Source organism: Budorcas taxicolor, chromosome 6 (genome assembly GCF_023091745.1).
Source record: "Budorcas taxicolor isolate Tak-1 chromosome 6, Takin1.1, whole genome shotgun sequence".
Classification (NCBI taxonomy): domain Eukaryota; kingdom Metazoa; phylum Chordata; class Mammalia; order Artiodactyla; family Bovidae; genus Budorcas; species Budorcas taxicolor.
The window spans coordinates 103,169,468-103,193,205 of record NC_068915.1 but is presented as its reverse complement, the minus strand read 5'-3'; the positions used below and the strand labels follow the sequence as shown (position 1 = coordinate 103,193,205).

Here is a 23,738-nt window from a genome sequence, read left to right as displayed (position 1 = left end):
GGCGTCATTATCCCCATTTTACAGACACAGTAAGTAATCTGCCCAATGTCACACTGAATTACAACTGAGATTTGAACTCAGACCTGTCAGGCTTCAAATCTCATAAGTAAAATAGGTTTTCTCTGGGAAAACAGAGTGCTGCTCTGGCTCTGACTGTGTGCTACTAAGTCAGCTTCAGTCACGTCTGACTCTTCGGGACCCCAAGGACTGTAGCCCATCAGGCTCCTCTGTCCATGGTATCCTCCAGGCAAGAATACTGCAGTGGGTTGCCACACCCTCCTCCAGGGACCTTCTCGACCCAGGGATCGAACCTGGGTTTCTTACGTCTCCTGCACTGGCAGGCAGGTTCTTTACTACTAACTAGTGCCACCCGGGAAGCCCTGACTCTGGTTTGGACATTCTGGACCAAACCTTGAGTAAATGCAACTAGGAAAGCTGGACAAAATGTAACAAAAGATCCACCTGAAAGCATCTGAGAGCCCCAAAGACCGTAAGGATCCATGGGACTAAAATTCAAGACAGGAGAGAAACCAAGTGTAGCTGGCCCACATTTGAAGGTTGTATTTCCCCTCCAAGTGAAGGGGGAGCCTGTGTGTGGTGGTGGCAGCTAAGAAGTATTAATAGAAAGCTAAGCAGAGCTTTTGACAGCCTCATGGGGTGGGCAGGGGCTAGGGGAAGGCCACTGATAAACATTAGAGGCTTTTGCTTAGAATCCTGAAAGGCTGGGCCCTATGAATAAAAGTGACCAAGGAACAAACAAATCTTATAAGTATGAAACTCATCCCTGAATCAGTTCTGGTGTGAAGAATGGAAAAAGCCCTGTCTGGATGAAGATACTATCAAACAGATTCTCAAAATATGCCTTCACATTTTTTCACACATGATGTCTAGCACTCAATGAAAAATAACCAGACACAGAACACACAAAAATAACCAGACACAGAACACACAAAAATAACCGACACAGAACAAAAGAGAAAATTAAAAAACAGAATAAAAAGAGACTATAAGGGACACCTGGTAGCTCAGCTGGTAAAGAATCCACCTGCAATGCAGGAGACCCTGGTTTAATTCCTGGGTTGGGAAGACCCCCTGGAGGAGGGACAAGCTACTCACAGTGTTCTTGGGCTTCGCTGGTGGCTCAGATGGTAAAGAATCTGCCTGTAATGTGGGAGACCTGGGTTTGATCCCTGGGTTGGAAAGATCCCCTGGAGGAGGGCATGGCAACACGCACCAGTATTCTTGCCTGGAGAATCCCATGGACAGAGGAGTCTGGGGGACTACAGTCCATGGGGTTGCAAAGAGTCAGACATGACTGAGCAACTAAGCGCACACATAAGGGAACCTGGGCGGGGCGGGTAGGGGGGTGGTTTGTGGTCACTTTCTAGTTCTTGACCTGGTGATGGCTTAAATCGCTTCACGGCAATTCACTGAACTGTATACTTCTGAGTTGTACCCTCTTCTGTATGTGCATTACCTCTGAGCCACCAGGGAAGCCTATTATCTTCAATAAAACTGTTTATTTAAGAAATTAAGTGACTGGGACTTCCCTGGTGGTCCAGTGGTTAAGAATCTGCCTTCCAATGCAGGGGACATGGGTTCAATCCCCGGTTGGAAAATTACGAGTCCACGTGATGCTGGGCAACTAAGATGGTGTGCCACAAACACTGACCCTGTGCTCTCTGGAGCCTGCTTACCACAACTACAGAGAAGCCTGTGTGCTGCAATGAAAGATCCTGCATGCTGCAGTAAGACCCGAAGTAACTGAAAAATAAATCAATACTTTTTTTAAAAAATTAATTGACTGATGTCTCCTCACCTTCAAAGAATCCAGTTGAGCTGTCCATGCTGACCACTCAGCCTCAGGAACAGGCCAGGACTCCGAATGCAAAGGTCTCTGCAGGACACTGTCCATTTGGGGATTCAGGAGGCGTTTCTGAACGAGAAGAGGATATGCCCACTCAAACCTCAATCCAGAAGTCTATTCTAAAAACTAGCAAGTCTCTGAGCCTTTTCATTCTCTTTCATTCCCAGATCCTTCACCCCATGACAAAGTCCCTCTTCTGAAGGGAGCTTTTGAACTCTATTGAGTGCCACACCCACACCCCTCTGATGGTACTGCCGTGGTCTTCGGGTATCCTCGAAAACTGCCTGCCTGCTTCACCACCTACTACCTGGCTAGAAGCTCCTTCAGCACAAGGACCACCACCTCTGCAAGCCAGCTCATCTTTGTAAACCCTACAACACTGATAGGGGTCTGGCATGCAGCAGCCTTTTGGAAATGCAGAGTGAATAAGTAACTTCATCAATCTGGTACACTTCTTTCTTTCAAGGGTGAAGAAGCTGAGCCCAGATAAAGGAGGAGACTTGCACAAACTAGTGGCAGAAGCAGGACCAGCTAGAATTGATGTGCCTCCAACTGTGAAAACAGATGCCAACCCAGACAGAGGTTGGCAGAAGGGGAGGTCCACCCTGAGCAGCTGAAAACTGAAGCCAGGTCTCTCTTCCTATTTGTTGACACCGTGCAACATACCAGGCACTAACACATCTGAAAAAGATCACGTTACCCTCCTTTTAAAGATAAGGGTCCCAGGCTCAGAGAGGTTAATTAACTCATCCAAGATCACACAGCTGGTAAGAACAGAATCTAGTAATAAGAATCTCTAAGCAAGCAGTTATCAAGAGCAGCTCAGTTGCCTAAAGGTAACATTATCCATACTTTCTTCCTTTTATATTGAGCATCTTAAAACAAAATAACCCTAAATACACCCTCAGGAAGCCCCGTCCCCCAGGGCTGACAGTCCACTGCACTGGTAAACTAAGGCTCAGGGAAATTCTTTTCTTTTTAATAATAATAGAACAACAAAATCCCACCCATGTTACCATCTAAGTAACCATTGTTGGCATTTTAGTTTATCTTCTAGCCTAAGCTGCCAGTCACTCACAGATATTCATCTACAGTTGTATCAGTGGTGTATATGTTCACTCAGTCGTGTCTGACTCTTTGTGACCCCACTGTCTGTAGCCCATCAGGCTCCTCTGTCCATGGAATTTCTCAGGCGAGAATACTGGAGTGGGTTGCCAGTCCCTTCTCCAGGAGATCTTCCTGACCCAGGAATCGAACCTGGGTCTCCTGCATTGCAGGTGGATTCTTTTACCACAGAGCCACCAGAGAAGCCCCTCATAGTTAATAAATAAGAGTTAATTAATAATACCAGAGTTTTCCTGAATAGTTTTTCACTGTTATAAATAACCTGGCATGTATACACCTGTCCACTGAGCTTTTCCACACATATAATTATTTACTCAGGATGAATTTCCAGGAGTGAAACTACAGGGCTGCAGAATTTGGCCATTTGGGTATGGCGGTATTTTTCTAACATGTCCTCCTTAAGAGTGAAATGAAAAGGCAGAGCCAAGCAGGAGAGAGAGTGCAAGACAGCAGGCTCTGGTTTCCTTTAGTCGTCTGCACTTGGCCGTGGGCGTTTCCCCACCCTGGCCCACCTGTCAGATTGTCTTGCTGGCCTGGACTGGTCTGAGTATGCAGACTCTTCCTAATTGAAAATCGCACTGACCTCTGACAAATGCCATCATCTCAGACTCGATATCCAGGTGGTGGCTTGTCTGGAAGAAAAGACATCCCAGCAGTTACTCTGCATGACATGGGAGGAAAAGCCTTCCACACTTGACTACAACTGGAAAGAGCAGCCCCTGGCCCCTGCAGAAAGTGCATCCTATGGCCAGATCCAGTTTCCCGTGTGTGCTAACGTGTAGGCAGGGCCCCCTTCCTCCTCTGCCCAGGACCCCCAGGGGAATCCAAGGATTTGCTCCCAATGATACAGGTGTAAGGAAAGCTTCTATTTCCTTTATTCAAACTGAATCTCCAAGTGGAGACTGATGAATAGGTTTTAAAAGCTGTTACAAACATAGACAATGTGTTAAAAAGCAAATATATCACTTTGTTGACACGTCTGTATACTCAAAGGTCTATGGTCTCTCCAGATGTGAGAGCTGGACCATAACGAAGGCTGAGCACCAAAGAATTGATGCTTTTGAACTGTGGTGTTGGAGAAGACTCTTGAGAGTCCCTTGGACTGCAAGGAGATCAAACCAGTCAATCCTAAAGGAAATCAACCCTGAATACTCATTGGAAGGACTGATGCTGAAGCTTAAGCTGCAATATTTTGGCCATTTGATGAGAAGAGCTGACTCACTGAAAAAGACCCTAATGCTGGGAAAGATGGAAGGCAGAAGGAGAAGAGGGTGACATAGGATGACTTGATTGGATGGCATCCCCATTGCAATGGACGTGAACCTGGGCAAAGTCCGGGAGATAATGAGGGACAGGGAGGCCTGGCGTGCTGCAGTCCATGGGGTCACAAAGAGTTGGACATGACTTGGCAACTGGCCAACAACAAAAAAGGCCGGGGAGCAGGGCAGGGCGAGGAGGGCAGCGACACAACAGAGTCTCCAGGAGAAATACTCTCTCTGCATGAAGGTCCTTCTGGCCCCTTGAGAGCCGATCACTGAGCTGCTCCTGTGACCCCTGACTCAGTACCCAGGAATCCAGGTCAGGCTGGACCCAAGTCCCTGCACCACTCCACGGACCAACTGTCCTCCTCTTCCCCACACGTGCACAGGCTCTGGAAGAGCTGAAGTGGCAATAGGAACTCAGCTGGTCAGCCTGGCAGCTCCCAATGGGTTCAACAAGAGCAACAGCTGGATCTTCCAGGCAGGTTACAGTTGATTCCAGACCAGCAACCCAGATCTTGCTTCCTTCTGGGTTTTCCAGTGGGGAAGGGGCCCCGAGTGCAGTGTAGCTGTGATAGCTCCCTTCTCCCATTTCCACTGTGTCCTCCAAGTATCTGCACCAGCCACCTTCCTGCCCAGAGGATCCTGCACTCTCATTCTCTGGTGTACTTCTATGCATACATCAATAACTAACCCAAGTGTCCCCACCTCTATGAAATCTTCCCTGACTCCACTTGGCTGAGTTCAGCCACCTGCCTATCACACAGCCCCTCTATGCTGCATTGGGACACCTGGGCTCTTTGACTATTCCTCTAAATGGATTGACTAATCCAGAGACAAATATACAAGGACATGGATGATGGCCCTACCATCTTCTGATACTAATCCAATCACACCACCACTTACTGGGAGCCCTCTGCACCAGGCACAGCACCTGTTCTCTCACTGCGTTTCCTGCCCTCAGAACACTCCACTTACCTCTCCTAAAACTCTGCGTCTTCGAGGACCATGACCCTTCACGCCCCAGAGCCTTTGCACATGCTATTCTCCCAGCCTAGAGGGCCTTCACACCATCCATCTAAATCCTTAAAAGCCTAGTTTTGTGTGCTTCCTCCTCCAGGAATTATATTTCCAAATCAGACTCCTTCTCTCTGCTCACTGCTATGCTTCAATTGAATGCTTTTGCTTGCACCTGGGTTTGGAGTTAGTTTTATTAGACACAGATTTCTTCAGGTTTCCTTGCCTTTGTGTCCAGAGTAGCCTCATAGGCACTAAACTACTTCCAGAGGCACTGCATTCAGTACGTGATCAGAGATTGATCTTTCTCCTGCTTCTCGTTTATCCCATCAGCCTGGAGAGGCACAGAGCCAGGCAACCTCAGGTTGAACCTGGCTCTGCCGCTTACTGGTTCCATGGTCCTGGCCAAGTGAGTTGAATTCTCTGAGTCTTGCCCTCTCCATCTGCAGAGTGGAGCCATGAAAATGCCCCTTGCAGGGTTTTGTCAGAACCAAATAAGAATAAACATCTACTAAATGTTCCACGCAGAGTAACAGACGGATAAAGCCTCACCCTACACACTCCGCTACCCTGCCTCTCTGCCCAGGTAAATTTTCTGGGGGGATCTTCTCCATAAAAGGCAGCAGATGAAGAGAAACTAATTGCCTGGATCCTTGGAGGCCCAGTCTTAGGGTCATTGATTTAATGAATTAAGGGAGTTTAGGGCCCTCAGTCTCGCTATTTCTTTCAAGATGAGATTCCATTTCCAAAGGCTCATATATAGATCTTGTTGACCAGTGCCCAGAGGAGAGCAAGATGTTTCCAGGACGTGGAGAATGGAGGAAAAAGCAGGGCAAGAGGAAGTGGAATTAGCAGCTTCCTCCCCTGGTTGCATGTGTCTTTTTAAGGCTGGGGTCTCAACGACCCTCTGGTGTTAGTACACCAAGCCCCTGACCGCCCCCAGTGGAGCAATTTCTGCTTGACCTTATATCCTCTGTGAATATCTTTCTGTGATGGCAACGTGATGGGCATTTGAGGGGGGGTCTCACAGAGCCCTACAAGAGGTTAGCAACCCCTACCCTGTGCTATTCAGGCCTAAAAAAGCAGGTTACTTCAGGAGGTGAAGAGTGAGCATTGGGCCACAGGGTGGCTATTCTTCAGGGTCTGGGTTTCTTTATCTGCCAGAGGAAACTCCATGCCCACAGAGAGGCCAGGGAACCTCATGTCCCAGAAACAGCAGGGAGCCAGGCAGGGCTAAGACATCCAGTGCTCTGATGGATCTTCTGTTTGCTGAGCTGACCCCACCCCCACCCCCACTGGAGCCTGCAGGAGACTGGGCATGGGCCGGAGGGCACCCTTTCTCCACCGCCCCTTGGCACCCAGGCATCTGCCTTCAAAAGCAGATGACACCCGAGCACAAGTAACAAAAATGGTGTTTCCTTCTTAGCTTGGGAATGTCAACAGCCTAGGTCTTGGTGAAATCCAGAAAAAAAGAGATGTCCTGGGGCTCGGGGTCAGGAAAAAAGTTAAGGGGGCCCCTTGAAGGTGCCCAGAGACATGCCCAGTCAAGTCAGTTTGAGGATGGGGTGGGACTGAGAACCCCCATGTCCATTTGAGAGTCCAAGAATGGAAGGAACCTGCCCTCCTCGCACTCCCATCTCAGCTGAAGCCAGGGAGGTACCAACACCCAGTGTTCCCAGCTGAAAGACAGCCAATCTGGCCTCGTGGGACTCCCTGCTTCAGGACCAACGCTCGAGAGAACCTACAGAGCTGGGTAAGGGGACCAGGTCGGATGCAGGGCTGACCTGGAGACAGTGGCAGCTTGGACAATGAGGCAGGTCAGGAAGATGGCAGCTCTCAGGGCTGGCCGCCCCCATCCCACCCACGTGCTGTCCTGTGCCCTGAATGTCTGTGTCCCCCTGAAAACTCACATGCTGAAATCCTAATCCCCAAGTGAGGGAATTTGGAGATGGGGTCTTGGGGAGGTGATCAGATCATGATGACAGGGTCCTCTGGCTGGAACCAGTGTTCTTGATAGAAGAGATGTTAGAGAGCCGGCTTCTCTGTCCACCATGCGAGGACACAGTGAGAAGGCAGCCGTCTGCACCCCAGGAAGAGAGCCCCCACCAGAATCCCACCATGTGGCTGATCCCCAGCTTCCAGTCTCCAGGACTGTGAAAAATAAGATGCTTGCTGTTTAAGCCACCCAGTCTGTGGTATTTTTGTTAAGTGAGCCCAACAGACTAAGACACTTTAGATGCAGCCCCGAGAAAAGGGCCTGGGGCCTGAGCCCACTGAGGCTCAATTTCTATCACCCACCCAACCAAGGCGAGAAGAGGAAGTTGATGGGAGGCAATCACTGACCCTGAGCCATGCTATGGCAGGAGGGGGACCACCCTCTTCCTGAAAGGGTGGAGCTCAGATGGACCCCAGCTCTGAACCCCAGCCTGCCACCCCCGGGTGTGACCTTGACCAGCTTTGACGCTGGGGCTCAGTCTCCTCCTTGACGAGGGGGGATGTTGGGAGGATGAAGTGAATAAACCACAGAAAGTGCTGGCTCAGGGCAGGCTCTGTGAGTCTCCCATTATCACTGACTCTCAGGAATAAATGAACAGCAGCCTGTCCATATGGGACGCCCCCCTCGTAGCCCATACCCCGCCTTCCCTCAGGAGGCTGTGGTTAACGGGAGCCCACTCCCGAGCGCAGAGCTCCCAGGATCTGCCCTCTCGGCTCTGGCACGGGCCCCCCCTCCTCAAGTTCGTTAAGTGTCCCCTCAGCCGGTCGGGCAGCCCTCCTGGGCTCTGAGCCCAAGCCCAATGTCCCCACTGGGAATTCCATCTGTGTTCTCTGAAACGAAAATCAGCACCAGTAAATCCCACTTCCTGCCCAGCTGCCAGCGGGAGGAGCTGCCGCCACCATCACGAAGGGTCTCTGTACCCCCAGGGCTCTGCTCGGCTGCCTGGGCCTTGGGTATTTGCAGCCTGAGCCATCTGGCTGCCATGTCCATGGCCTACCTGGGACTCTTCAGCCCAGTCGAGCCCACAGGCCTGCTGGGATCATCCTCCCAAAGCACAGCAGTTACTGCTGCACCTCTTCCATTCACTGAAGAACTGGGTGCAAACACTCCTGTGGCCAGTCAGGTGCCCGTGACCTCCTGTCCAACCTCTCAGAACTTCTCCACTCGGAAGTCCCCTCATTCCAGCCAGCCTGGAGCCCTTTTTGCTTCTTAAATACATCATGTTTATTTTTCACTGCCTTATATTAATATAGGGCTTCCCTGGAGGCTCAGATGGTAAAGAATCTGCCGGCAATGCAGGAGACCCAAGTTCAAACCCTGGGTCAGGAAGATCCCATGGAGAAAGGAATGGCTACCCACTCCAGCATCTTGCTTGGGAAATATCATGGACAGAGGGGCCCAGTGGGCCACAGTCCCTGGGGTCACATATTAATATCTGCACACAAGGATCGGCCTTGCAGGGACAACAGGGATGGACTCACTGAGGGCTTGGTCTGTACGTGCCAGACCCCTGCTGCTGCCCACATGCCCCAAAGGCCCACACCACACCCAATACACACTGCCTTTCCACCCTGCAGTGGCCCTGCACAGAAACCCACGGCCAGGTTCAAACCCCAGCTCTGCTTATGCAAATGACTGAACACACAAAAGGCTGAGCTAGACAGCTGCTTGTAGACATGTGTCTTTGGGCATAACCTTCTTGAGCCTCAGTTTTCCCATCTGGAAAGGTGGGGGATGATAATAACAGCACCTCCCACACAGGAGGACTCCCTAAGTCAGTTACATAAAGTCCCCATGGTGACACATGTCAGTGTTCCCTCCTAAGGCCTCAGAGTAAGACAGTGGCAGAGCTAAAATCTGAACCCAGGGCTCCTGGATGGCCGAGCCCACCCCCTTGACAACTGCTCACATGAGGACCAAGTTCCTACCTGTGGGACATCCCTGTACAGGGTGTTTCATGAGTTATCTCCAACTTCTTCATGTTCATTCTACCAAGTAGGATGTAATATTCCTATTTTACAGATGAGCAAAGCAAGGCTCAGAGCAATTAAGGCACACACACAGTCTCCATCTTTTCCTTTTTGACACTCGCTGTAATTTATGATTATTTCTCTCCTTGTCTGTGTGCACATTTTGGCCTGATTCATCATTTCTCCCCAGACCCCAGCACCATGTTCAGCTCGTGACAATAGGTGCTCAATAAGTATCTGTGAAATGAAATGGCAGGGCCAGGCTTTTGTGGTTTGTGGAGGGGACAGTAAGCTATTCCTCAGATCAAGAAAATGGAGGTGTTCTTGGTGAGCTGCAGCCATGAAATTAAAAGATGCCTGCTCCTTAGAAGAAAAACTATAACCAACCTAGACAGCAGATTAAAAAGCAGAGACATTACTTTACCAACAAAGGTCCGTCTAGTCAAGGCTATGGTTTTTCCAGTAGTCATGTATGGATGTGAGAGTTGGACTACAAAGAAAGCTGAGCATTGAACTGATGCTTTTGGACTGTGGTGTTTGAGAAGACTCTTGAGAGTCCCTTGGACTGCAAAGAGATCCAATCAGTTAATCCTAAAGGAAATCAGTCCTGAATATTCATTGGAAGGACTGATGTTGAAGCTGAAGCTCCACTACTTTGGCCACCTGATGTGAAGAACAGACTCACTGGAAAAGCCCATGATGCTGGGAAACATTGAAGGTGGGAGCAGAAGGGCACGACAGACAATGAGATGGTTGGATGGCATCACCAACAGGATGGACATGAGTTTGGGTAAGCTCCGGGAGTTGGTGATGGACAGGGAGGCCTGGCATGCTGCAGTCCATGGGGCTGCAAAGAGTCAGACACGACTGAACAACTGAACTGAACTGAATTTGGTGAGCTGATTTGTAAAATAATGCAAAATGGGTCACAGCAGATTCAAAGTCACCTGAAAAGGAGGGAGTATAAGTTTATGATTGGCCATGGCCTTTCAGAATATCCACAGGGGAGACACCCTGGCCCCTGGGGAGGCCTGTCCAGGCCCAGAAGCACATCCTTCCAGGAAATGATCGCATCAGGCTGATGACACCACTAACCCTCTCTGTTTTCATCCCAGGCTCCCAAATGACCTTCTGACTACAAATGTTGATTGACTTACAAACGAACCAATGAACCATGAACCGGACTTTCCAGATAACTTCACTACAGGGAGAGAACGGGCTGACTGTTTTTCCATCCATTCAATATTTCAGCCTGTGCACAGCTTGATCTTGCATGAGAAATGATTGTTAGTGTTCGGGTTTATACCTCAGACTCTATGAATTTGGTCAATGTAAGTCAGTCTGTCCGGTCCCAGTGAACAAATCGGGTCTAGTTTCAGAGCCTGCCAGACAGAACAGCCCCTGGGTGGGTGGGAGGGTTCACTGCAATGAGGCCTTCTCAGCCCACAGCCAGCCTCCCTCCCAGGAGACCCCTGGCACATCCAACAGCTTTCTTGGAACTCTGCTTTCAGTCCTGCCTTAACTGAGACATGGGGACTGTGCCACGCCCCTCAACAAGATGCCGACCTCTCTCTCCACCCCTATTCTGCCTCTGAAGAAGCTTAAAAGCCTCAGGCAGAGGGATGAGCACTGGTCTGGGAGTCAGGGGCTCTAGGTTCAAATTCTGACTCTGAACCAAGTTGCTTGGTCCCTTGGCCTCCTGGTGTTCACATGGCTGTGTGGCAATTTGGATTAGAGGACACCTAAAACCCTAAAGGCTGTAGGGGAAGGAACGGACAGAGAGGATTGGCCTGCAGAGGCTGGGCTGGGAAGGCCATCAGGGAGATGCAGACGTAGGGCTACACTATCAAAAGCAGGCCCTTCTGACTGCAGAGCCCCGGGGAGGTGGTGGAGGACAGGGCCGGCTATATCCATAGCAGCAGCTGCATTTCCCCTTTCCACAATCAGGAACTGAGCTAGTTTGGTAGGGGTGCTGCTAGCTGGTCCCCAGGAATGGGGTTGTGTGCCCGACGAGTGTGTGTATGTGTGTGTGCTGGCGTGTGAGTGAGTCTCCCAACCTCTCTGAGCCTCAGTCTCCTCTTTCATCGACCATTGAAAGGGGAGATTCTCATTCATTTAGTTCGTGACTTCATTCATTCAACAGCTATTCCCTGAGCAGTTCTGTGCCTGGGACTAGAGAGACAGAAATGGTTAGGGAGCAGCTCTGGCCCCAACAGAGAGGCTCATAAAAGTCTTCTAACAGTAGGGGGAAATTCCTCTAACTTGCCGCATCGGTCTTGCCCACGTGCCATGTAGGATTCAAGGCTGGCTCCTGAGCAAGGCCACACCTGAACTGGGCCCTGAAGGACAGACGGGAGGCTGCAGGGCAGACAGGAATCCTGCCAGAGGAAGCGGCAAGTGCTAAGGTCCTGGGGCACCCATGAAAGAAATGTCTGATGAGACAGAACTTGTATGACGCTGAATTAAAGTCACGGTTTCTGTGTCTGTCTCCCGCACCATGTCATGAGACTTTCTAAGGTTAAGGATAACTGGATCACATCCGTATGCCAGCCCTGAGCAGAGGCGCTGGCACGGAGGAGCCGTGTTCCAGGCAAGGTCAGCGGACAGAAGGAGGGAGGTCAGGGCAGGTGGATGACAGGGCAGGTCAGGAGGTGGGCAGGTCAGGAGGTGGACAGGCAGGTGCATGAGCCCACAGTCCCTACAGGAAGAGGGGCAGGGCAGTCTGTGGGACCCTACCTCTGGGACCCTCGGAGCCAGGAAGGTGGCTGTGTACTCGGCCAGCGCCACGTCGTTCACCATGTTCTGCGCTATCCGGGAGAGCAGGTGGTTGTCCTCCCCGTGTCTGCGCAGCTCCTGAAGCAGGTGTGTGATCAGGTGGTTCCTCTCCCAGCACTTGTGGACCAGGGAAGCCAGCTTGGCCTGAAAGGGTGGGAGTGAAGACACAGCTGGTGGGTCCACGGATGCCGGGCTCCTATGGGGATGGGGCGGCTGAGCAGGAGGGGCGGGGCACTGGCTCCAGGTTTTGCTTCCCTCAAACTCCGGGTGGCTCAGCTGGTAAAGAGTCTGCCTGCAATAGGGAAGACCCAGATTCAATCGCTGGGTTGGAAAATCCCCTGGAGAAGGGAATGGCAACCCACTCCAGTATTCTTGCCGGGAGAATGCCATGGACGGAAGAGCCTGGCGGGCTACAGTCCACGGGGTTACAAAGAGTCAGACACGACTGAGCAACTAACACACACACACCCCTGTCTTAGCTCAGCCTCCTTCCGGCCATCCCTCCCTTCACACAGAAGCCAGAGGCAGCTTTGAAAACAACGGGCCACACTACTGCCCCTCCCCTTCTGGATGCCTTCTGGATGGGTCTTCAGCCCCTCCACCAACCAGCTATGAGACCAAGCTCCTCTCTACCCCGTGACTTGCTCATCTGTACAATGGGCACTGTCGCCACACCAAGACAGAAGGAGACGATACAGACAAAGCATGCACACCGGCCGGCCCAGGCAGGTGCCCACGCATGAAAGGTCGAACCATGCCTCTCCAGCCCCATCACAACGATGACCCTCTTTCTCATGCCTCGTGTTCCAGACACACTGACCCACTCCCCACCCCTGACACCCCAGAACTTCCTCACTCCTCCTCTGTGGCTCCGACATGTCCTGAGCCCAGGAAAACCTTGTGCAGATCTGTTCAGAGGCCAGCCTGGGCAGTGCCTCCCTGGGCAGGTCCCCCTCATGCTCAGAACTTGGGTCCCTCTGTGCCCAGGCTCCTGGCTCCTACTGTCCCAGGAGTAAATCTTTACGTCTGTGGTCCTGTCTCCTCCATACCCTGGGGGCTCCTTAAGGGCAAGGCTGACACGCTCCTGGATTCCCTGCACTGTCCTCATTCCATGGCTCTGCACAGGAGAGATCTGTTACGTGGGTGATGTGAGTGTGTGACCCTCTGGCCGTGAAATGACCTCCCGCTTCTGTGCACATTTGGAGGAGCTGTTCCATCGGAGGACATGGTGACCCCTTCCTGCCAGAACTCCCTTCCAAGCCCAGCCCAGAGGGTCTGGGACCCTTGCACATCAGTTTCTAGGCAGTGATGCCCCAGTGCCCAGTACTGCTGGTACACAGCAAATGACGAAAACAACAGAGAAGCAAGAACACCTCCCATTTTCAAGAGCATTACAGTTTGCACTCTACTTTTCCATCAACGCCGTATTCACTGAGGGTCAGAAGAAGCTGTGAGAGCAGGCCAAAGGGTATCACTATTATTTCAGAGGGGGTGGGATTCGGCAAAGTTAGTAGGGTCTGGGGGCTCAACTATGTCCTTCTAATTCCCAGCCCAGGGCCCCTTCCGGCCCACCTTGCCTAGAGAGTGGGAAAAATGGACAGTCCCTCCAGGGACTTGGTACTGCCCAAGTCCAAGTGCCATGTGTGAGCTTGCACGTGTCATCTCACCCAAACTACATCTTCAACTAGCATATTGAACCCTATGAATCCATAATGCCTTATCTGGGAATGTGTCCTCAAGAAATGTCTAGATGTATGGAGAAAACTTTTCTAAGGAAAAAAAAAGTGCAGCATGGTGCCTATGTGGGATAATGCAAAAGAGACAGGCAGGGAGCGAGAGAGGCAAGGAGACTGGACAGAGGGATTTGAACACCCGCAGGGTCTGGAGGCTTTATGAACTGCAGTCTCCTGCTTTAGATCTGGCAAGAACGGCAGCTTCAAAGGCTGGTAAAGACCCACGTGGCACAGACATACCTACGCAGGTAGAGTAGGGTCTCAGACACATGTAAAATACACTAAAATAAAATACATGAAGACGCTAGATTCAGAAGGGAACCTGGGGTGCTGTGTTTCTCTTTCTTCTTCTTTCCAGTGTTTTTATACAACAGACATGCACTAGTTCCTAATGGGAAAAATATCGGGTTGGCCAAAAAGTTCGCTTGGATTGTTCCATAACATCGTACAGGAAAATCCGAACAAACTTTTTGGCCAATCCAGTACTAGGCTCTCTTTTTCTGTTTTGAAAAAGGTATTTCATGCTGATTTCACACATGTATTACCTTCAAAGGCGTCACAGCCAAATTCACTTCATGGTGCTTTTTCTGAAGTTCATCAAGCTGAAAGAGAACCAAGATTTTTGATAACACTGAGTGGTGGGTTCCACAGCTTGCTGCGTGTACAGGCAAGCTGTGCTCAGAGAGCTTGGCTCTCATCTCTTTTCCCCCAGTAGCTGGTGGTGAGAACACAGGCCTTTCCCATCAGCTGCTCGAGCAGAACAGAGGAGGAAGGATTCTCTGAGCACCAGAGTATGAGCTCTGCCACACCGCAGGTGCCGAAACCATTCTATTGCCTCTTCCTTCAGGAAGCAGGGCTTCCTAGGTAGCTCAGTGGTAAAGATATGGCCTGTCAATGCAGGAGCTGCAGGAGACACGGGTTCTATCACTAGGTCAGGAAGATCCCCTGGGGGAGGAAATGACAACCTATCTGTTATTCTTGCCTGGAAAATCCCACGGGCAGAGGAGCCTGGCATGCTACAGTTCATGGGGTTGAAGAGTCTGACACGGCTGAGCATGCAAGCATGCAAACAGAAAGAAGGATTTCCCCATTCCCCATGCAGAGGCTGCCAGAGTTTTTTGGTGCAGTGTCAAACCTATAGGTTTCCTAGACAGATGTCCTGAGTCCTGTGACTTTGCGAAAGTCAAGTCTTTCTGTGCCTCAGTTTTCTCATCTGTAAAGTAGGGGCAATGCTGTTGTTGTTTAGTCACTAAGTCGTGTTGCACTCTTTGCGACCCCGTGGACACTAGCTTGCTAGGTTCCTCTTGTCCATGGGATTCCCCAGGCAAGAATACTGGAGTGGGTTGCCATTTCCTTCCTTAGGGCATATTCCTGACTGAGGGATCAAACCAGTGTCTTCTGTGTGACAGGTGGATTCTCAACTACTGTGCCACCTGGGAAGCCCAGGGGTAATATTACTGTCCACCTAATGGGGAAGATTGGATGAGGATTCTACGAATCAATTCCTGTAAAGCGCTTAGAACAAGGACTGTTATCTGGCCAACATTCAATGAATATAAACCATTATTATTCTCTGAGGCAGGCACATGTATGAAACCACCTTGGACCGTCCAGCCTAGCCCGGTGCCCAGCTGAATACCACTGAGTGATCCTCACTGATGCTCGGCAGAGTAGAATTGTGCAGCCAAGTCCTGCCTGAAATTCCTGACATACAAAATCATAAGCTACAATAAGATGGGTGTTCTGGGAATCCTTCTCACTCACTCTCTGATTTTCTCTGTAATCACTATAAGAAAGCTAGATGGATAAAAGTCCTCTTTCCTCTCCCCCAAGCTCTTCTGACCTCTAATACTATTTTCAATCCTGCATACCCATAATCAGAAGCCATATGTGTGTATACACACAGATGAAACTATATCATACAAAATGCTTTACATCTTGTTCTTACAGCTTGCTGTTGTCATTTAATATAAAATCAGGGGTGTCTATTCTACCTTAATACATACAAACCAATCATATTTTTAAAAAATCTTGCATATTATTTAATCATGAGATTGGAACAAAATTATTTAACCAATTCTTTGTTTATGAAAATTTATATTGTTTCTATTTCTTTGCTTTAAAAATAAGACTTTAATGAACATTTCCATATATCTATTTTGGCACACTTCTCTGAATATATCTAAAGATTAAAATGCCAGCTCCAAGCAGACTGTCTTCTATTCAAAATGCACACCATAATATTTTCAGGCTTGGATGAAATCTTCTCTCTACTTCAGTGTAAGAAATAGCATGAATATATTGCTGTGAGCCATTCCCTTCTCTTCCCATGGAGAAGGGAATGGCAACCCATTCCAGTATTCTAGCCTGAAGAATTTCATGGACAGAGCAGCCTAGTGGGCTACAGTCCATGGGGGTCGCAAAGAGTCGGACGCAACTGAGCGACTAACGTTTATACTGGGTCATTTGCAATTAAAAAACAAATGAGAAGTAAAAAGACAACAGAATGGGAGAAAACACACATCCTATAGTTAATAAGAAACCTGTATCTATAATATATAAAAACTCTCACAACTCAACAACAAAAAAGAAACTATCCAATTACAAAATTGAGGGAGGGAGGATCTGAATGGACATTTCTCCAAAGAAGACACATGAATTGCACATAAATACATGAAAAGATGCTCAAGGTTATTAGCCATTAAGGAAATGCAAGTCAAAACCACAATGACATAGCACCTCACACCCACTAGGACGATTAGCAACTAAAAGACAGACAGATGCAAATGCTGGTGAGAATGTGAAGTTGGGACCTTCATCCATCACTAGTGGGAATGTAAAATGAAGCTATCAGAGACAGATCTGACAGTAACTGTGATTAAAACACTTAATAATTATATTACAAGACTTTCATCAGAGAACTGGAAGCTATCCAAAAGTAACCAAACAGAAATTCTAAGACTCCAAAATACAACACCTGAAATGAAGAACAAAAATAATGAGTTTAAGAGCAAATTTGATCACCTAAAGAGTATTATCGGAGAAGACAATGGCACCCCACTCCAGTACTCTTGCCTGGAAAATCCCATGGACGGAGGAGCCTGGTAGGCTGCAGTCCATGGGGTCACGAAGAGTTGGACATGACTGAGTGACTTCACTTTCACTTTTCACTTTCATGCATTGGAAAAGCAAATGGCAACCCACTCCAGTGTTCTTGCTTGGAGAATCCCAGGGATATTCGAGCCTTGTGGGCTGCCGTCTATGGGGTCGCACAGAGTCGGACACGACTGAAGCGACTTAGCAGCAGCAGCAGCAGCAGCAGCAGCAGCAGCGAAGAGTATTATATAACTGAAAGATGGATTATAAAGAAATATCCAAACTGAAGCAGAGAAAGACAAAAAAGAATGAAAGTAATTGAAAAAAAAAAAGACTTAAACACATATTGGATATGGTAAAAAAAAAAAAAGTTCTAACGTGTATAATTGGAGCTACATTTTTCACACATCAGTGACAGACAGGACAAAAACGTCAGCTTACCTCCCACACTGGTCGAGGGCACAATCAAAAATATCCCCCCATGAACGGCTTTGACTGTGGAAGTGGGTGCCAGCATTTTATGGAAAGCAAATTTGCAATATATATTTAGGATGAGCACTATTTCTTCTCTTTGAACCAGTAATCCCACTTCTCTGAACTACTGTAAAAAAAAATGATATATGTGCTAAGTTGCTTCAGTTGTGTCCAACTCTCTGCAACCCAATGGACCTTAACCCACCAGGCTCCTCTGTCCAACAGATTCTCCAGTCAAGAATACTGGAGTGAGTTGCCATGCCCCTTTCCAGGAAATCTTCCCAACCTAGGGATTGAACCCATGTCTCTTGGGTCTCCCACACTGGCAGGCAGGTTCTTTACCATTAGTGCCACCTGGGAAGCCCCCTTTTCCTTATAAACATACTTGAATATGTAAGAAACTCCCCCTGACCCCCTACTTCATTTTCTTTAAACATTACACCCGTTTGAAGGATCTTAGTTCCCTGATCAGGGAAGGAACCTGGGTCCCCTAAGAATGATATATAAATTAATGGAAATAACTATAGATCCAACAGTAGGGGAACAGAAATCACAAACACCCTATAGATTACTGCACAGTCCAAAAAATAAAGGACAAAAAGGCTATGAAGCAATATGGATAGAGGACATAAAACTCCACGTATAGTGTATTCGATTATACAAAGAATGCATTAAAAGGAGTCAGCAATCACATCAAAATGTTGACAGTATATTTTCATTCATCAGTTTGTAAAAAAAAATATAAAGTGTGATATGATTCAGGGTGACGAGTTGTGGGCAAACAATTGCACTCATTCCTGGTGAGAGTATAAATGACATAACCATTTTGGAGGGCTATTTGCCATTATCGATCAAAGTCAATATAGCCTTTGACACAGTAATTCTTTCACTAAGATTTTAGCTTTTGCATATGTTGCAGAAACATACTCTAAGATAGATGTATAAAAATGCTTGTAGAACAAAGTAACAGAAACAATTTAGATTTCCTTAAACAAAGATTCCATTAAGGAGGTTATGGTTTGGCCTCTGGAAAAATGATATGCAAGAGTTTAAAATACTGTAGTTCAATTTGCATGTATTGATTTGAAAATATCACCAAAATTTTTTATTAAATGGTAATATCAAGATACAGAATATTTCTGTATGGTATGATTTCAGTACATGAAAACTCAGCAGTGGCCACAGGACTGGAAAAGGTCAGTTTTCATTTCATCCCAAAGAAAGGCAATGCCAAAGAATGTTCAAATTACCACACAGTTGCACTCATCTCACACACTAGCAAAGTAAAGCTCAAAATTCTCCAAGCCAGGCTTCAACAGTTCGTGAACTGTGAAATTACATATGTTCAAGCTGGATTTAGAAAAGGCTGAGGAACCAGAGATCAAATTGCCAACATCCACTGGATCATCCAAAAAGCAAGAAAGTTCCACAAAAACATCTACTTCTGTTTTATTGATTATGCCAAAGCCTTTGACTGTGTGGATCACAACAAACTGTGGAAAATTCTTCAAGAGATGGGAATACAAGACTACCAGACCTGCCTCCTGAGAAATCTGTATGCAGGTCAGGAAGCAACAGTTAGAACTGGACATGGAACAACAGACTGGTTCCAAATTGGGAAAGGAGTACGTCAAGCTATATATTGTCACCCTTATTTAACTTATATGCAGAGTACATCATGAGAAACGCTGGGCTGGAGGAAGCACAAGCTGGAATCAAGACTGCCGGGAGATGTATCAATAACCTCAGATATGCAGATAACACCACCCTTAAGGCAGAAAGTGAAGAGGAACTAAAAAGCCTCTTGATGAAAGTGAAGAGGAGAGTGAAAAAGTTGGCTTAAAGCTCAACATTCAGAAAACGAAGATCATGGCATCTGGTTCCATCACTTCATGGGAAATAGATGGGGAAACAGTGGAAGCAGTGGCAGACTCTTTTTGGGGGGGGCTCCCAAATCACTGCAGATGGTGACTGCAGCCATGAAATTAAAAGATGCTTACTCCTTGGAAGAAAAGGTATGATCAACCTAGATAGCATATTCAAAAGCAGAGACATTACTTTGCCGACTAAGGTCCGTCTAGTCAAGGCTATGGTTTTTCCAGAAGTCATGTATGGATGTGAGAGTTGGACTGTGAAGAAGGCTGAGCGCAGAAGAATTGATGCTTTTGAACTGTGGTGTTGGAGAAGACTCTTGAGAGTCCCTTGGACTGCAAGGAGATCCAACCAGTCCATTCTGAGGGAGATCAGCCCTGGGTGTTCTTTGGAAGGAATGATGGTAAAGCTGAAACTCCAGCACTTTGGCCACCTCATGCGAAGAGTTGACTCATTGGAAAAGACTCTGATGCTGGGAGGGATTGAGGGCAGGAGGAGAAGGGGACGACAGAGGATGAGATGGCTGGATGGCATCACGGACTCGATGGACGTGAATCTGAGTGAACTCCGGGAGTTGGTGATGGACAGGGAGGCCTGGCGTGCTGTGATTCATGGGGTCACAAAGAGTCAGACACGACTGAGAGACTGAACTGAACTGATGCAGATGACACCACCCTTATGGCAGAAAGCAAAGAACTAAAGAGCCTCTTGATGAAAGTGAAAGAGGAGAGTGAAAAAGTTGCATTAAAACTCAACATTCAGAAAACTAAGATCATGGCATCTGGTCCCATCACTTCATGGCAAATAGATGGGGAAACAGTGGAAACAGTGACAGACTTTATTATTTTGGGCTCCAAAATCACTGCAGATGGTGACTGCAGCCATGAAATTAAAAGACGCTAGCTCCTTGGAAGAAAAGTTATGACCAACCTAGACAGCATATTAAAAAGCAGAGATATTACTTTGCCAACAAAGGTCCGTCTAGTCAAAGCTATGGTTTTTCCAGTAGTCATGTATGGATCTGAGAGTTGGACTATAAAGAAAAGCTGAGTGCCGAAGAATTGATGCTTTTGAACTGTGGTGTTGGAGAAGATTCTTGAGAGTCCCTTGGACTGCAAGAAGATCCAACCAGTCCATCCTAAAGGAAATCAGTCCTGAATATTCACTGGACAGGCTGATGCCGAAGCTGAAACTCCAATATTTTGGCCACCTCATGCGAAGAGCTGACTCATTGGAAAACATCCTGATGCTAGGAAAGATTGAAGGTGGGAGGAGAAGGGGATGACAGAGGATGGGATGGTTGGATGGCATCATTGACTCGATGGACATGAGTTTGAGTAGGCTCTGGGAGTTGGTGACAGACAGGGTGGCCTGGTGTGCTACAGTCCATGGGGTTGCAAAGAGTCAGACATGACTGAGCAACTGAAATGAACTGAACTGAACTGAGGCACACAAATAAGTATTGAAATGTGGGTACATAGGATTGAAAAAATAGAAGTCACAGAGGTTGGGGTTGAGGGGGAGAAAGGACCATATTGTTCTGCCTTTTTAAAATATTGAGATAATTTTAGGTTTATATACAGTTTTTTTCCTTTTTTATTTTTCTTAATGGAGGATAATTGCTTTACAATATTGTGTTGGCTTCTGTTATGTACAATTTTAAAAAAAGTAATAATACAGAGAGATCTCTTGCATATTTTGCCTGCTTTCCTCTAACGGGGAGGAAAGTTTTCTGTAAAACTATAGTATATTACAAGCAGGTATTGATGTGGATACAATGTACCATTCTTTTTTAAAATTTATTTTATTGAAGTATAGTTGATTTACAATTTTGGGTTTCTGCTGTACAGCAAAGTGACTGTTACACCTATGCTGCTGCTGCTGCTACTGCTAAGTCGCTTCAGTCGTGTCTGACTCTGTGAGACCCCATAGATGGCAGCCCGCCAGGCTCCCCTGTCCCTGAGATTCTCCAGGCAAGAACACTGGAGTGGGTTGCCATTTCCTTCTCCAACGCGTGAAAGTGAAGTCGCTCAGTCATGCCCATCTCTTCGCAACCCCATGGACTGCAACCCACTAGGCTCCTCCATCCACGGGATTTTCCAGGCAAGAGTACTGGAGTGGGGTGCCGTTGCCTTCTCCGGTTACACGTATATCATATTCTTTTTCATATTCTTTTCCATCATGATTTATCACAGGATATTGAAAGTAATTCCTTGTACAGTACAGGGCTTCCCAAGTGGCTCAGTGGTAAAGAATCCGCCTGCAATGCAGGAGACACAGGTTTGATCCCTGGGCCAGGAAGATCCCCTGGAGGAGGAGAAAATGGCAACCCACTCCAGCATTCTTGCCTGGAAAATTCCCAGGACAGAAGAGCCTGGTGTACTACGGTCCATGAGGTTGCAAAAAGTCAGACAAGACTGAGCGACTGAGCAACATACACGCTATACTGTAGGACCTTGCTGTTTATCCATTCTATATATAATGGTTTGCCTCTGCTAATCCCAAGGCACCATTCTTACTTGGATCTCTCTAGTGTGTGTGTGTGACTATATATGTGTGTGTGTGACTGTATGTGTGTGTGTGTGTCCCAAGTTATGAACAATTTTACCACCTACGCAAGCTTGTGTCTCCACCCCCACAGACACAGTACCAATCCATTCTAACGACTGCTCTTGTTGCTTTTATAGTCACACCCACTTCCCTCCTACAGAGAAAAGACTTTTATTTATGTACCATTTGACTTTTTTTTGTTTTGTTTTTTGAATGTTGAGTTTTTTTTTTAAATTGGAGGTTAATTACTTTACAATATTGTATTGGTTTTGCCATACATCAAGATGAATCTGCCACAGGATGGGGAACACGTGTATACCATTTGACTTTTTAAAAAGCCATATACATGTATTCCTGGAGGAGGGCTGGCATCCCACTCCAGGCTTCTTGCCTGGAGAATCCCATGAACAGAGGAGCCTGGTGGGCTACAGTCCATGGGGTCGCAAAGACTCGGACACGACTGAAGTGACTTATGTACGCACACATTTGTTATTTTTAGATCCAGTAGAGGTTACCCAGATGGAGGAATTACAAGTCTTGTTTTTCTTTCCTACACTGCTCTGTACTTTCAAAATCTAATAAATGCTTGCAAACTGCTAGAAATGTCCAGTGAGCTCTTAATTCGTCTACTTTCTCGTCTTGCCGGAGTGAGGGAACGTTAGTTTACAGGCTGGAAAGGAAGTTTGGGCCCGGCCTACCTTGCCCTTGAGATGCTCCTCTTCCTCGCGAGAGGCCTGCAGCTCGCGGTGCGCAGACCCCTGGCCTCGGAGCTGGTACTGCAGGGTCAGTACTTGGTGATGGAGTCGTCTGACACGCAGTCTGAGGTCCTCCTCGGAGGCAGAGGCCTCCTGGTCCTGGAGCTGAGGAATAGGAGTCGAATGCAATTCTTAGGTTATCTTCCAAGTAATGTGCCTTGTGACAGACAGTACCTTCTTGTGTTCCTGGTTGTATGTTTCTCATAGTCCACAGATTTTATAAAACAAAGTAATAGAAATCACTCCAAACACTATTAGTCAGCATAAACATCATTCCCACCCATTTATTTTCTTATATTTCCAGTCCTTCGTCACCGACTCAATGGACATGAGTCTGAGCAAGCTCCGGGAGTTGGTGATGGACAGGGGAGCCTGGCGTGCTGCAGTCCATGGGGTCGCAAAGAGTCAGACATGACTGAGTGACTGAACTGAACCCATGTACACATACGAGTGAGCAGCCTTGCTGAGTTTCTTGAGTAGGGGAGTTGGGGAAGGTCCAGGGAATCACAAAATAACATTCTAGAGTGTTATTTCTTAAGCTCATTTTGGCATATGAAAAATACGCAAATGGCACGGCATCCCGGAGTTTGTTTTAATAGACGCCCATCACCATTGTACTGAAACACAGTATGATGACTGAAATTTAGTGTTCACGTCCAATTATGAGATGCTTATTACACTAAAGTTTCATATATTCCTAAGAAAGAGAAGATACTGCATTTTCCTTAAGCACTTTTCTTAAATCAGTACAAAACATCCTCTGACTGTTCTTGGGTCAAACCTGAGCAGGTTTCATATGAACATCAAGTAAGGAATTTCTGGGAGTGCAGAAAGTGAGAAGGGAGAGGCTGATTTATCACCTTGAGATATGTGGTCAAATAGTGGTGATGCTACTGCCCCCAATGGTTCTGGACTCTAAATTTTTATTTTGTAATAATTTATATAAATACATACACATAGGCAGGCTTATATGTGTGTATATATGTGTATACACACACACGTACACAGAGGGCTTCCCTGACGGCTCAGTGGGTAGAGAATCTGTTCTGCCTTCAGTACAGGAAACACAAGAGGCACAGTTTCGATTCCTGGGTCGGGAAGATCCCCTGGAGGAGGGCGTGGCAGCCCACTCCAGGATTCTTGCCTGGAGAACCCCATGGAGAGAGGAGCCTGGAGGGCTGCAGTCCACAGGGACTCAGAGTCAGATATGACTGAGGCAACTGAGCGTGCACACACACACACATATGGA

General features: G+C 47.6%; 1 protein-coding gene across 1 annotated transcript in view; it reads right to left on the bottom strand.

Annotated features, from left to right (window-relative positions):
• C6H4orf50 (chromosome 6 C4orf50 homolog) overlaps positions 1-23,738 on the bottom strand; it is a 62,259-nt gene that overhangs the window by 2,864 nt on the left and 35,657 nt on the right. Inside the window, exons 7-11 of the mRNA XM_052641787.1 lie at positions 22,433-22,594; positions 14,288-14,344; positions 11,971-12,153; positions 3,567-3,624; positions 1,820-1,932 (exon numbers count right to left, since the gene is read on the bottom strand). Coding sequence (XP_052497747.1) covers positions 1,820-1,932; positions 3,567-3,624; positions 11,971-12,153; positions 14,288-14,344; positions 22,433-22,594 — 573 coding nt within the window. The remainder of the gene's footprint in view (positions 1-1,819; positions 1,933-3,566; positions 3,625-11,970; positions 12,154-14,287; positions 14,345-22,432; positions 22,595-23,738) is intronic.